Source organism: Myotis myotis, unplaced genomic scaffold (assembly GCF_014108235.1).
Source record: "Myotis myotis isolate mMyoMyo1 unplaced genomic scaffold, mMyoMyo1.p scaffold_m19_p_21, whole genome shotgun sequence".
Classification (NCBI taxonomy): Eukaryota; Metazoa; Chordata; class Mammalia; order Chiroptera; family Vespertilionidae; genus Myotis; species Myotis myotis.
The window spans coordinates 11,733,892-11,747,894 of NW_023416326.1; the positions used below are offsets into that span (position 1 = coordinate 11,733,892).

The window sequence follows — 14,003 nt, forward strand, 5'->3', positions numbered from 1 at the left end:
CAGGGCAGAATTCCAACTCCCAAGGCGTGTTTGCCATTTTCCCTGTTCCTCCTTGTCCCCATCACGCCAATTACAATTTCTGGGACATCCCTGGCACGCGGGGAATGTTTGCTAATGGATCAGCTTTCTGGACTCCTCACAGCCAACACAGCATCAAGGCCCATGAACTCTTATTTCACAGTATTTCTTGCATCTGTCCCTCCTCAACGTTTCTTCTTCTGCCACACTTTTTTTTGGTGTGATTTCCCATCTCTACCACTAAAAGGAACGGGACGCGGGTCCCCCCAGTTCCAGCTCTCACTCCCAGACACCACAGGCCACCAGCAGCGAAGCCTGAGCTTGCTAACTGAAGTGCCTGTTGAAATATCTCCCCCCATGCTTACAGAGGAAAGCCCACCATCTCCAGCTCGCCATTCAACTCCTCAAACCCTCCAAGGTCTTGCCCTCATCTACCATTGAGTTTGCACACCCAGCGTTCCCTTAAACAAACCCCATCTTCCAAACACGCTTTTGCTGCTCAGACCCCACTCGAAACCCTTGATTCAGGGCCAGTCCTCAACCCAGCAGCTCTTCTTGTTGGCCCAGGGCCGTGGTTGGCAAACCGCGGCTCATGAGCCACATGCGGCTCTTTGGCCCCTGAGTGTGGCTCTTCCTAAGCCTTAGGAGTACCCTAATGAAGTTAATAACAGTGTACCTACCTATATAGTTTAAGTTTAAAAAATTTGGCTCTCAAAAGAAATGTCAATCGTTGTACTGTTGATATTTGGCTCTGTGGACGAATGAGTTTGCCGACCACTGGCCTAGGGGGAAGCCTTCTCTAACCAGCTTCTCCGGACAGGAGTGATGTAAGGTTTCTCAACCTCAGGAATTACAATTCCCTAAAGAACTGCTCCAGAAGGGAGCTCAGTAAGGATTTATTAAAGAATGAGCGGTCCAGGAGAAAAGACAAACACACCGTCAGAACACAGTGTAATACGCGCATCAGGGAGGACATGGAAGGCTGCTGAAAGCAGATGGTAGAACTGAGAAGAAAGGATCCAGGAAGCCATTCTCAGGGGGGTGACAGGTAAGAGTCACCCACATGAAGACAATGACAGAAGGCATCAGGGCCCAAGGTCTAGGGCAGGGGTGGGCAAACTTTTTGACTCGAGGGCCACAATGGGTTCTTAAACTGGACTGGAGGGCCGGAACAAAAGCATGGATGGAGTGTTTGTGTGAACTAATATAAATTCAAAGTAAACATCATTACATAAAAGGGTACGGTCTTTTTTTTTTTTTTTTTTTTTAGTTTTATTCATTTCAAACGGGCCGGATCCAGCCCGTGGGCCGTAGTTTGCGCATGGCTGGTCTAGGAGCTGGAGAGAATAGGATAGAAGCAGAGTCTGAGGAATGTAGCCAGAAATGAGCAGTAAGCAAGGGAAGGGCACTATATACATTTGACTTTTTTGGTAAATCATCATGGAGATGTGATAGACAAAATGTGCAAATCTTCAGCGTACAGCTTGGTAGACATGACTTCGGAACCACCTCCTAAAAAAGGAGACAGAACACTATTGCTCCCCCAAAGCTTCCCTAGTGCCCATTTCACCCTCAGAGGTAACCATTAATTCTGATTTCTATATCCATAATCTAGCGTTGCTTGTTTTCTCACATAAACGGAATCCTGTAGTCTATATGTCTTGATTTCACTCATTGTAAAGTCTGAGTCATCCACGTGAATGCATATACATATAGATATGTACACATATAATTAAACTTTTTTCATTTTTTAAAGTATTATATGAATAATTAGAATTCATTCTCCACTCAACTATATTGGATATTAGGATATTAGATATTAGAAAATGAGATAGTCAACTATACTGGATATTAGGGATACATCTAATTGGGAACTACTAAAATAAAGCTTCAATAAACATTCAGGTACATGTCTTTGGTGCACATAAATACACAAATTTTTTTTAATAAATGCATACTTGAAATTGCTGAGTCATAAGGTATAGATGTGTTTAAATTACTAGTTATTGCTAAGTTTTTTAAGGTGTCTCTATGAATTATATAGTCCTACCACAACTTACAAAAGCTAGAGATGCTCCTCATTTTCATCAAAACTTATTACTGCCAATCATTTTAATTTCAGCCATTTTGGTGATTGTATAATGCTGTATGATTTTGTTTTAACTGTTTAGTTTCTTGTTGACTGATGACATCAGGCACTTTTTCTTGTTTAAATGTCTTGCTCACTTTTCTGCGGGGTTGTCTACATTCTTATTATTGATTTGTTGGCGCTGTTTATATATTCTGGCTGAAACCCTCTGTCAGTGTGTGTGTTGGAAATATATATATCCTGCTTCTTTGTGACATGCTTTTTCATTCTCTTAACAGACTCTTTCATAGACCAAATTACTTAATTTTAATGTAGCTCAGTTTACTAATCTTCATTGGGATTAAAACTCCGTAAGAATTTTTTCCTAGTTCAAGTTGATGAAGGTTTTTTGTTATATTACTAGAGGCCCGGTGCACGACTTTGTGCACCAGTGGGATCCCTTAGCCTGGCCTGTGGAATAGGGCCAGAACCGGCTCTCCAATATCCCCGGAGGGGTCCTGGATTGCAAGAGGGTGAAGGCCAGGCCGAGGGACCCCACTGGTGCATGATAGGGGCTGAGTAGGGACACGGGAGGTTGGCCAGCCAGGGAGGGACTGCGGGAGGGCTCCAAGGCATGTCTGGCCCATCTTGTTCAGTTCCAGTCTGCTGGTCCCCAGCAGTAAGCTAACCTACTGGTCAGAGCGTCTGCCCCCTGGTGGTCAGTGCTCATCATAGCAAGCAGTTGAGCGGCCTTAGCATATCATTAGCATATTACTCTTTGATTGGTTGAACGGACGACCAGATGACTGGACACTCAGCATATTAGGCTTTTATTATATAGGATTTTCTAGAAGCCTCATTGTTTCGCTTTCTTAGTTCTACAACTCATATCTACCTGACTTTTGTGTGTGGTATAAAAGAGAAGATCCATTTTTAAAATAGCCAGATAACGGACTCAATACCATTTTTTAAAAGACCATCTCTTTCCACCTGCACTTCTGTGCCTGCCACCTTTGTCATCGAGTACCTGTCAGTAACAAAATATACACAAGTCTGTTTCTGTACTCTCTGTTCTGTCAGCTGATCTTGTCACTTATCCTTGCACCAAACCACACTGCTCTAATTAACCTAGCTTTTTAGAAAGTTTTGTTATCTGGAAGCAGTCATCTAACTTTGTTCTTCTTCATCAAGATGGTTTTGTTTATTCTTGGCCCTTTGCATTTCCATATGAATTTTAGAATCATTGTTCAACACACACAGACTTTTGGGATTTTCAATGAAATCGTATTTATAGATCAATCTGGGAGAGAATTCAAGAGGCCTTGTCAGTCTCGTTACGTATTTGATACTTTTATGCTAGACTTATTCCTAAATACTTGATATTTTCATGATAATCTAAATGTTAATGGTTTTCAGTTTTACTTTGGAATTTTTTCCCCCTAATTTTTTAGATTGACTTTGCATCTGGTGGCTGTGATATATCCAGAGGCATTATTAATTCACTAACTATATCTGTAGTTTACTCTGGATTTTCAAGTGTACATGACTATGTCTTCTGCTAATAATGACAATTTTCTTACTCCCTTTTAATTCTTATTTTTACTTTTTATTTCTATTTCTTGCTTTATTGCATTGGTTATGACCTCTGGCACAATGCTAAACAGAAGTAATGATAGTGGACATCTCTGCCCCATATTTCACCATTAACTGTGATTCTTTTAAAAAAAATCCTTTATCAGGTAAATGAAGTCTCTTTTTATTTTCAGTTCACCGAGAATGTTATCATGCACAGGTTTAGAATTTCAGCAAATGCTTTTACTTCACCTATTGAGATCATCATATGGGTTTACTTTCATTCTGCTAATGTGATAAATTACATAAATTGATTTCCAAATGTTATACCAACTTCGCATTATTGGAATAAATTCAACTTTGTTATCATTCTACATGACAGGATGCATTCCTTATTTTTTTTAGCTATATATTATTCTTGTCTAAACAAGTCCTTTGAGGGCAGTGTTTTGTACTATTCTGCACTTTTCTGTACGATGCATAACACTGTAATTGTATTATAACTGTATTCATAAAACTTAAACATCTTGAGGGAGGGACCCTGCTCTAGTCTTTGGATGTTCCCTGCCCTTTGGAACACAGTATGCGCCATGTAAATGCTGCTGAATAAAGTACTCATACTCTGAACAAAGTGCCTTTCACATAAAAGATTCTCTCAATAAATGTCCACTGAGAATGAGTTTGCCAGTTAGTGCTTTTTTTTTTTTATTTCAATGAGGCCCATCTTCTCAACTTAACGCCTCATGTTATCACTGAATCAGACCTAATAACTTATTGGCAGCACCACCATCATGCCTCAATTCCAAGAACAGTCTGTGCACAAGGCTGGCTGTCTGCTTTAGAGAATAAAGAGCCACGTGGACCACCCACTGGCCGTGACAGCCAGTCCCACGACACCTGGTCAGGTGGCTCACCCTCATGTGTGACATTTTCCCCACGTGCATGAGTCCACCTGGGGAAGGTAGCTAGGTATGTCTCTTATCTCAGAAGCCCTGTGTAAGGGCTTGATCTGTGAGTTTAGAAATTGAGTTCATTTTTCTGTATTTCTGAAAAAATAGAAATGTTCTTTTTTTTTTTTTTTTTTTTGGTAAAAAGGTCTGTGTCTAACAACCACAATTTGGCTTTTCAACTGCTCTCAACATCTAAGTTGTCCTCTAAAAGCACACAGCACAACCGGTATAGGCGTGGCTCACAGGCAATTCGGAAGCTTAAAGTGTCCCCAATACACACACTTGGAGCCAAGTTTCTGAGCTGATAGCCTGCCTACCTGTCCACCCAGCAGCCAATTCAGTATGAAAATGTATTGCACCCACTTCCTTGTCCCAGAAGTTCAAAAGATTCATCATTTTTCTTGATCTTTAGAGCTACAAGAGAAGAACTGAAAACTGTTATGTAGGCTTAAACCTGAGATGGACACAGAAGTCTGTAAAGGGAAGTGACACCTTTTTAGAGAAACTAGCCAGAAGTTGGTACGTAGCTATTATATAGAGGAGGGAGGGAAAAAAAAAGAATCTTAAATACAATAGCCTTGAGCTTCTCAAGTTAAATATACTATGATGATATTACAGACTAATGATGATGTTAAAATAAGTCAATAAGCCACACCCAACAGAGTTCAAAGAAGTCAATGGTTCTTCAAAACCAATGGAACTGTCAGCCCACAGTGAGAGAAGCCCATTAGTGGAACAAGTATGCTACCGACAGTGGTGACAAGCGTGCTAACGGCCACAACACTGAGCTCCATTAGAACACACTCGAGAGACACCTAAAGTTTCCTTCCTTGACCGGTGAGCTAGAGAGGCAGAGAGTCCTGCCTCGACCTCGGCTCTGTCTGTCCTGTTTATCTAAGTCAGTGGTTCTCAACCTTCCTAATGCCGAGATCCTTACTACAGTTCCTCATGTTGTGGTGACCCCCAATTTCATTGTTACAAATTGAACATCATTAAAGCATAGTGATGACTCACAAAAACAATATGTAATTATATAGGTGTTTTCCGATGGTCTTAGGCGACCCCTGTGAAAGGGTCGTTCGACCCCCAAAGGGGTCGCGACCCACAGGTTGAGAACTACTCATCTAAGATCTCACGGGAAACAATCCTGATAAATGTTAATGTTCCTAAATGTTTGCCGGACTAAAATGATCCAGTCTGCCCGGCCAGTGCGGCTCAGCGGTTGAGCATCAAACCTATGAACCAGGAGGTCACGGTTCGATTCCCGGTCAGGGCCCATGCCTGGATTGCAGGTTCCATACCCCAGTGTGGGGCGTGCAGGAGGCAGCCCATCAATGATTCCCTCTCATCACTGATGCTTCTCTCTTACCTTCTCCCTTCCTCTCTGAAATCAATAAAAATATATTTAAAAAATAAAATAAAATAAAATGACCCAGTCTGGCCAATATAGATACACATGGAAAAGGATCTTTTCTGCTTGTCTGATAGGTTTTTAATGGAACATTTTAAAGACTCATTCCCTTAGACTGAACTTCGTCTTTCGGCGCTTTACTGATCGGCACTGTGGGGTACCGTACTGTGCTCTGTGGGACATAAATGGCATTACATAATAACAGCCTAGACCACGGCGACCAAGTGTGCTCCCAGCCATTTATTCTTTGCTCAGGGCGTGAATAATTTATTCCGGAAGGCAAGCGTGTACTTGGCATTTATTTACTATTCACTGGCAACATACCCTCTATCGAAGCAGGTGCAAATTCACAGGTAGAGGTGATTTTTTGTTGTTGTTGTTAAAGAGAGGCACTTACTAAACCAAGGAAGATACGGGGCTCCGTACAAGTGTGAACATTTAGGATGCTAGCCTCTTCTCTTTACACGTTCTCTCTTCTGCTTTCTCTTTTCATTTTAAATAGGCTTTCTGAGTCACTGTGCAGATAAAGAAAACATCGCCAGGCTTCATTCAACCAGCACAGAGCTCGAAAGGAAAGCAGGGGTTGGGGGCCGGGCAAGGAGCTGGGCTCTGCTAGCACCGCCGGCAGAGAGAGTGAGAAGGAGAGTCAGCCACGGGCTAGCCAGGCAGGGAGCAAGCGGTGCCACTGGCCCAGGAAAGAGGCCCCCAGGCCAGGAGGCCAGGCCAAGTGGTGGCCAACAGCTGGCTTTGCCGGATAGAGAATGCACACGCTGTGTCCAGAACTAAGATGCAGACAGGCTGCTCTCAAACTTGGACAGTGGGAGCCCCTTGGGTGAAGGGTGAGGGATCAGCCGGCCCGCCAGGCCCCACCTGAGAAGAAATCACGCCTATAGGTACCGTGCGGGGAGATGTCACACGGGCCACGCACTGTGTTACCTGCTTGACAAGTGTTGGTGTCCTACTGACTAGTCATGGATGTTCTTTCTCTTTCTTCTGTCTTTTTTTTTTTTTAATATTTTTATTGATTTCAGAGAGGAAAGGAGAGGGAATAGGAAACATCAATGATGAGAGAGAGTCATTGACTGGCTGCCTCCTGCAGGCCCCCTACTAGGGATCGAGCCCGCAACCCAGGCATGTGCCCTTGACCGGAATCGAACCTGGGACCCTTCCGTCTGCAGACCAACGCTCTATCCACTGAGCCAAACCAGGTAGGGCTTTCTTCTGGATCTTAGCTGAATCTGCCTTCCTCACTCTCTTGGTAGCAGCCTTGACCATGAAACTTTCTCCGGCCAATAAAAAGGAGTCAGAGGATGTATCACTTCTGGGTGGACACAGTGGGAGGCGGTGCATGACTCACCGGCCTCCCTTGAACTACCCTGACAACCATGAAAACAGCGATCCGCATGGCACTTCCTTCAGCCCAGACAACTGAAAGGAGGAAAATACCTTGTTGCTATAGACTGGATGTTTGTGTTCCCCCAAATTCAGATGTTTCCATCCCTCAAAAATCAGATGTTGAATCCTGAAGCCCCGCATGCTGGCACGAGGGGGTGGGGCCTGTGGGAGGGGATTAGGTCATGAAGCTGGCGCCCTCAGGATTTGGATTAGTGCCCTTCTAGAGCGGTCTCCAGAGAGCTCCCCCCGCCCCTCCCACCACGTGAGGGCTCAAGGGAAAGAGGGCTGCCTAGGAGCCAGGAAGCAAGTCTGCCCGCACCTCGATCTTGAACTTCTCAGCCTCCAGAACTGTGAGAGATAAATGCTCGTTGCGTCCAAGCCGGCCATGGTACCCTCACAGCGGCCCACATGAACGAAGACACATGTCAACCTGCCAGAGAGAAGCATGAGGGGAGCATGCACCTCTGTGGTGTGGAGCCCCCGATACCAGGGGACTGTGTGTCACGCAGCGCAGACATGGGCTGTCTCCTTGAATCCTCCCGGCAAACCTGCGACTCGGCCTCCTGGGAACCGAGTCCTGTGCCTGAGATCAGAGTTAACGAGCGATGGGGTCAGAGCCTGAACCCAGATGTGGGTTTCAGAGCCTCTACCCAGAGTCCACTCTTCTCCACAGTTTGGCAAAAGCAAACGGAATAAGCAGGAGGGGAAATACGGCATTCCCACCTCCGTTAACGCATCAGGGAACGTCTACCCACACACAACAGACACGAAACCAGGCGACCAAGCAGAGCAGCCTCTCCCACTTTGTAAAAAAAACACACACCAAACAAGTTCACACAGGCCAGCTGCCACCCAAGGACACCAGTCTAATGTTACTCTTCCCTGTGGGTGGTCCAACCACAGAGCAATGTTGAGTCCCGAGGGCACCAGCTCGGGCACCAGCTCCAGGGAGGGCTGACGGAGCAGGGGAGGGCTGGGGGGTGAAGAACTGTCCACCTGCTCCTCTTGCTTTGCTAGACCATATATTTCACCTTGACATTATGCCTAAAGCACACATAGATCCTACAGACAACAGACGCCCATGGGGTCCCAAACCTAACCCTTCTGAAGCCATGAGCCTATGATACAGAAATGGAAGCGAAATAATAGAAGGACCGAGAGCGCTCGCTGTCTGTAGCTAATGAGATAACAAACATTCTATGGGTGCCCAGCAATTTCACTTGTCCCTGAAATTTCCAAGTGGAGTTCAAGGTCCAGAATCCATGGTACAAACACACCTTCCTTGTCGCTTCTAATCAAGACTCAAGGATGGAAGAATTCCCTCACATGCGTTTATTTCTTAATGGGTATTCATCCTGTTAAGTGTCTAGCAACCAAGGAATGACAGGAATCAGATTTCCAGGTGGGTTGAAAGCATTCCAATCCTGCACCCATTCATGTCACTTGTCTCTAGTCCTGTAGCCTTTACACTAGAAAAGGAGAAAGAAACCACTTATCTTCATTTTCAGCGAAGTGGGTGGGAATATATTCTTTAGCTGTCACCTGACGCTGTGCTACTGACTTTCACATTAAGGAATGCCTCCGAAGTCTGGACAGAGCCCACACCCTGCCACCTTTCACTGCAGGGAATTCCTTTAGGGCAAGGACGGAATGCGTGTGTCAACGGAAGCCATCATTTATTTATACCCTTACCACCAGACTGACTCTTAAAACCGCAGCAAAATCACAGTAGGTTGCTTTCATGTAAATGATCTCCCTTATCATTATTCATAATAAAAATCATGGTCCTGCAGTTGAGACAGACCAAAGGGTGTTCTGTTGTTTTAAACCACCATCACCTTTGAACTTCACATGACGCACTCACCCTACTCTCCGTAACACCCAAATCCGAAGGTGCCACGTGTGTTCAGAACGTTGTCTATCATATAGTCAACACTACATTTCCATGTAATGTGTGGCCATAATATACCAGGTAGCATTTGTTATGGGTTTTCAAATCTCCAAGATCTAACTAATTTGAAACATCGTAATGTACACACCGCTGATATATGTTCTAAATACCCAGGAATTGAATTCAGACACATTTACATTTTTATGCTATTTTTTCATAGCACTTTCATACATATTATTTCCTTTAAAAAGTTTGTGGATGTTTCAAAGGAGCAAAAGAGTATCATAAAAGACTTCCTTTGATGCAAATGCCCCTTCCTAATTGAAAGCAAGTACAGAGAAAAACAGAGTATGTTTCACGAAATGTATGTGAGAAGCAAACAAAACTGCTGTTCATTTAAATAACAAATGAGGCTATTGATTTTTTTTTTAAAAAAATGGATGCAATGCACCTGAGTGAAGAAAGCACAGATCCTTGCATGCTTCCAACCACCACCTCTCCTCCCTTCGGTCCCTCACTGTCTGGAGGGGCTGAGCATCGTCTACTTGTCCAGAAAGGTGGCGACTCTGCCAGGCCCACCTGGGATGACTTCATCCTTTCACGGAAAACCTGAGTGGGAGAAACCACTGAAAGATATCGCATGCGGTGTCTGTGACTCAAGGAGGCATACTCATAGGAGATTGCGCTATTGATTTTCAGGAGGAGAAAGGAAATAGATCGGCTGAAAGCACACGCTGCAAATGAACACACATTCCGAGTGCAAGTGAAATGAAGATGCATCACCATCCTCAGGCTCCACCGATCTCCCGGGTCCTCACACCAGATAACATCAAGTGCCCAATGACACGCAGATGCCATCCGCTCCCCTTTAAAGTAATAATGTCAGCGGTTCCCTATGCCGATTCCGGAGCTCTCATTTCTAAGTGGACACCCTTGCCTCGAAAACCACTTGCCATCCTGGAAATCTGCTTCCATTACTTCCCGGGTCTGAAGGATGAGACATCCTTTTGGTGTTAAGGAAATGGTTCTCCGAGGCAGAAACTGGTCCCCAACTTAGAGCTTTCAATTTGAGCTTTCAGTGACTTAATCGAGACAAAAGGCAGAGACCTTCCGGTAAGAGAAACATCCCTTTGCAGGCTCCCTCCTGGGAAGCTTGCTGTCCCTGAGGAGGAACACCTGGGGGTGGGGTGTGGGGGGGACACACTCAGGTTGATGCTGGTAGATGTGCGAGCCCCAGAAGTCCTGCCTTCCTAACATAGCTGGTGGGGTGACCCAAATACAGGGAACCTCCACATTCCATGAAGAGACTCAACTAGATTAGGCATCTCTCTGCGGGAAGAAACAGCCTCTCCTTAGCTGGCTGTGCTGCACTCTGGCGATAACTGTTTCATTTTAACATTTGCCTTAAGGACCTGCCGATGGGTTAGATTGGAAACTGTGGATCCAGGAAACGCCTCTTTAGAGGGACTTTTTCCTTCCAGAAGGAAGGGTCTTCGGGCTCAGCCAAGAGCCCAGGACGCTTGGCGGGGAGCCCGCACTCTAGGTGGTGGTGGTGGTGGTGGGTGGGGGGGGGGGGGGGGGGGTGGAGGTCCCTGTCTCCTGGCCACGCGCACATCTCTCCAGATTGGGCTCAGGTGGAGCGGGCTCGCCCGCGGCTCAGCCAGGGGCCACTCCGCAGACACCGCCCGTGGCGGGCCCAGGGCGAGTGGCCAGCGGCGACAACTTCCCAGGTTCTTTGAGTCACTTTGCGGGCGCAGTTAGGAGTCCCCCCAACCCGCACACACGCCCCTCTAGAGCCACCGCCGCGCAACGCCGGGCTCCTCGGACCACGCGGGTGGCGGCGCCTTCCCTGCCAGTCACCCCGCGCCCCGAGGCCCGGCGCCGAGGAGCCCCAGGGCGCGGACGCCCGCGGGGGCCAGGCGGTCCCTGGAGAGGGGGCTCCCCTGCCCGCCCCACAGCCCAGTCCTCACGGCCAGAAAGTGCAGGCGGGGAAGCCCGGGTTGCAAGGGGGGCGCGGACGCCCTGTCTCCGTGCGCGCTGGGGCCGGGCCGCCCTGGGGTGGGTGGGTGGGTGGGTGGGTGCGCGCGCGCGGCAGGTGCGGGGTGCGGGGGGCCGGGGGGAGCGGGGCGCCTTACGTGCTCCAGCTTGTCCTTCCTGCGGAGCCAGACGCTGGCGCTGTAGTCCGGCTGCTTGACGCTGCTGTAGAAGTTCGCGCCCACCCGGGCCAGGCTGGGCGAGGGCTCCTTGGGGCGGCTCTTGAGCCGCAGCTGCTCGAAGCCCTCGTGGGGGGAGGCCGCGAGCCACTCGTGCTGCCGGATCTCCATCCTGACATGACCGGCGGCGGGCGGCGCGCGGGGGCTCGGGAGGGTCGGGGAGCCGGGAGCCAAGGACGAGCGCGCGGGGCGCGGGGAGCGGGAGCAGGAAGGGGCGGCGGGAGCGCGGGGGGCGCACGCCGGGCGGGAGGGGCGGCGCCGGAGGAGAGGCGGGAGGGGGCGGGCGAGGGAGAGGGGGGAGGGGCGGGGGCGAGAGGGAATCGGGGCGGGGGGGGGGGGCGCCTGCTCCGCGAAGGCAGAAGCGCGGGCGGTGAGAGCGGAGTGGCCGCGCTGTCCCCGGCCGCCGCGGTCCCGGGCGTGCGCTCCCCGCGCCGGCTGCTGGTGGCGCCGCCGGGGACCCGGGCCGGACGGGGCGGGAGCTCGGGAGGCGGCGGGGCGGTGGGAGGGGCCGCCGAGCCGGCCCAGCCCGCAGGTTGGCGCAGAGAGGAGCCGCCGCCGCCCCTCCCGCCGCGCCCCGGCCGGGCGGCTCGGGCTGCGGGCTCGCGGGTCCGCCCGCCGCTCCACCCGCCGCCCCGCTCCCTCCCGCATGTCCACTGGGAGGCGCGCCGCGCTCCCCCCGCCTGCGCGGGGCTGGATCCGGAGGCCAGGGGGCCACCTCCGCCCTCCCCCCACTCCAGCCCGCAGCGCCCCGCACCCCGCGCCCCGCCCGCTTTATTCGGAAAGTTCAATAACTTCCCACCTCTGGGCCCTTAGAGCACGGGGTGCCCAGCAACCCCCCGAGAATGGCCCCCGGGATGCGCATCTGGAGCCCCGCACGCTACTTCCCCGCAGGACCTGGCAGTGCAGGGCCGGCAGGACCTCGCCACCTGCGCTCACACTGAACCAAGCGCCCCGCGGCCCACCCACCACCCACCCGGGGCGGCGACACCCGGGCGCCCCCAGCAAGTGCGCTGGCTCCCTCTGCTCAGAGTCCCCAGGGCCAGCCCTTACCCCTGCCCAGGCCCAGCCTGCAGCAGCCAGACGGGATGGCTTTAGGAAGGAGGTGTCCGGCCCGGCTGGAGTTGCTCAGTGGGTTGAGCCTCACCTGTGCACCCAAGCGTTGCAGGTTTGATTCCTGCTCAGGGGCACATGCCTGGGTTGTGGGTTCGATCCCCTGCAGGGCCTAGGAATTTCACCCCCCCCCCCCCCCCCATGTCCTCAGGTGAGGATTATAAAAGCAAAGAAGGTGACATGTTAATTGTTAATCTTAAGGTGTTTCTTTTTTTTTGTTTTTTTTTATCTTTTACTATATTTGGAGTCAGCATCTCAAAAACATTTTGGGGGATTACCTAAAGCAGTGGTTCTCAACCTTCCTAATGCCGTGACCCTTTAATACAGTCCCTCATGTTGTGGTGACCCCCAACCATAAAATTATTTTCGTTGCTGCTTCATCACTGTCATGTTGCTACTGTTATGAATCGTCATGTAAATATCTGATATGCAGGATGTATTTTCATTGTTACAAGTTGAACATAATGAAAGCATAGGGATTAATCACAAAAACAATATGTAATTATATATGTGTTTTCCGATGGTCTTAGGCGACCCCTGTGAAAGGGTCGTTGGACCCCCAAAGGGGTCGCGACCCACAGGTTGAGAACTGCTGACCTAAAGGCTGTACAACAACACCAGGTAAGGGGTCCTCAGGTGCATTGAAAAGCGTGGGGAGTGCACGGAAGCCAGAGGAATATTCTGGAGATTTGAAAAAGAGCCAGCCAGGGGGTACATCTCTCCCTCCCGCCCCGGGGCCTGCGCAGAAGCGTTCCTCAGCCCTGTCCCAGTTGCATGCTGGTTTCAAAGAAGAAACTCCGGGAAGGAATCTGCAGTTTTGTGAGGGCAAGGGTTGTGTCTCAGGCCTTTTTAGAGTATCCGTAGTAGAAGATGCTATTGTAGTAATTGTAGTTGAAATGAAATCCTCTGAGGAGTCCATTTGGGGATGAAGCAACTAAATACAAACAACACACAATTTGGGGTTATTCTAGACTGGTTTTCTGAGGAGCTGAATGCTGGTGGGGAATCTCTTGAGTTTCACAGTTATTCTGCACATAAAGGCTTTTAACCCCATTTTCCAGGTGAGGAAACTGAGGCTCAAGCAGAAATTACACTCCAAAGCCAGGATTTGAACCAGGATTAAAAGGCTGTGGAGACTATACATTCCACTATCGCGTCTCCTATTTCTTTGCTGTTACAATTTAGCTTTCACAGACTTTTCTTTTTTATTTTTATTTGTAAAATGTTTTTATTGAGTTTAGAGAAAGAGAAGGAGAGAAACATCGGTGAGAGAGAAACACGGATCGGCTGCCTCCTGAGTGGCCCCCACGGGGGATGGAGCCCATAACCCAGGCATGGGCCCTGACCGGGAATGGAACCGCTCACCATTTCTGGT

At 49.1% G+C, this 14,003-nt stretch overlaps 1 protein-coding gene across 1 annotated transcript in view; it reads right to left on the reverse strand.

The window, feature by feature from the left end:
- The window catches only part of PLD5 (phospholipase D family member 5), a 166,505-nt gene extending 154,876 nt beyond the window's left edge, over positions 1 to 11,629 (reverse strand). Inside the window, exon 1 of the mRNA XM_036354498.1 lies at positions 11,441 to 11,629. Within this exon, the coding sequence (XP_036210391.1) occupies positions 11,441 to 11,629 (189 nt within the window). The remainder of the gene's footprint in view (positions 1 to 11,440) is intronic.
- Between the last annotated feature and the right edge of the window lie 2,374 nt (positions 11,630 to 14,003).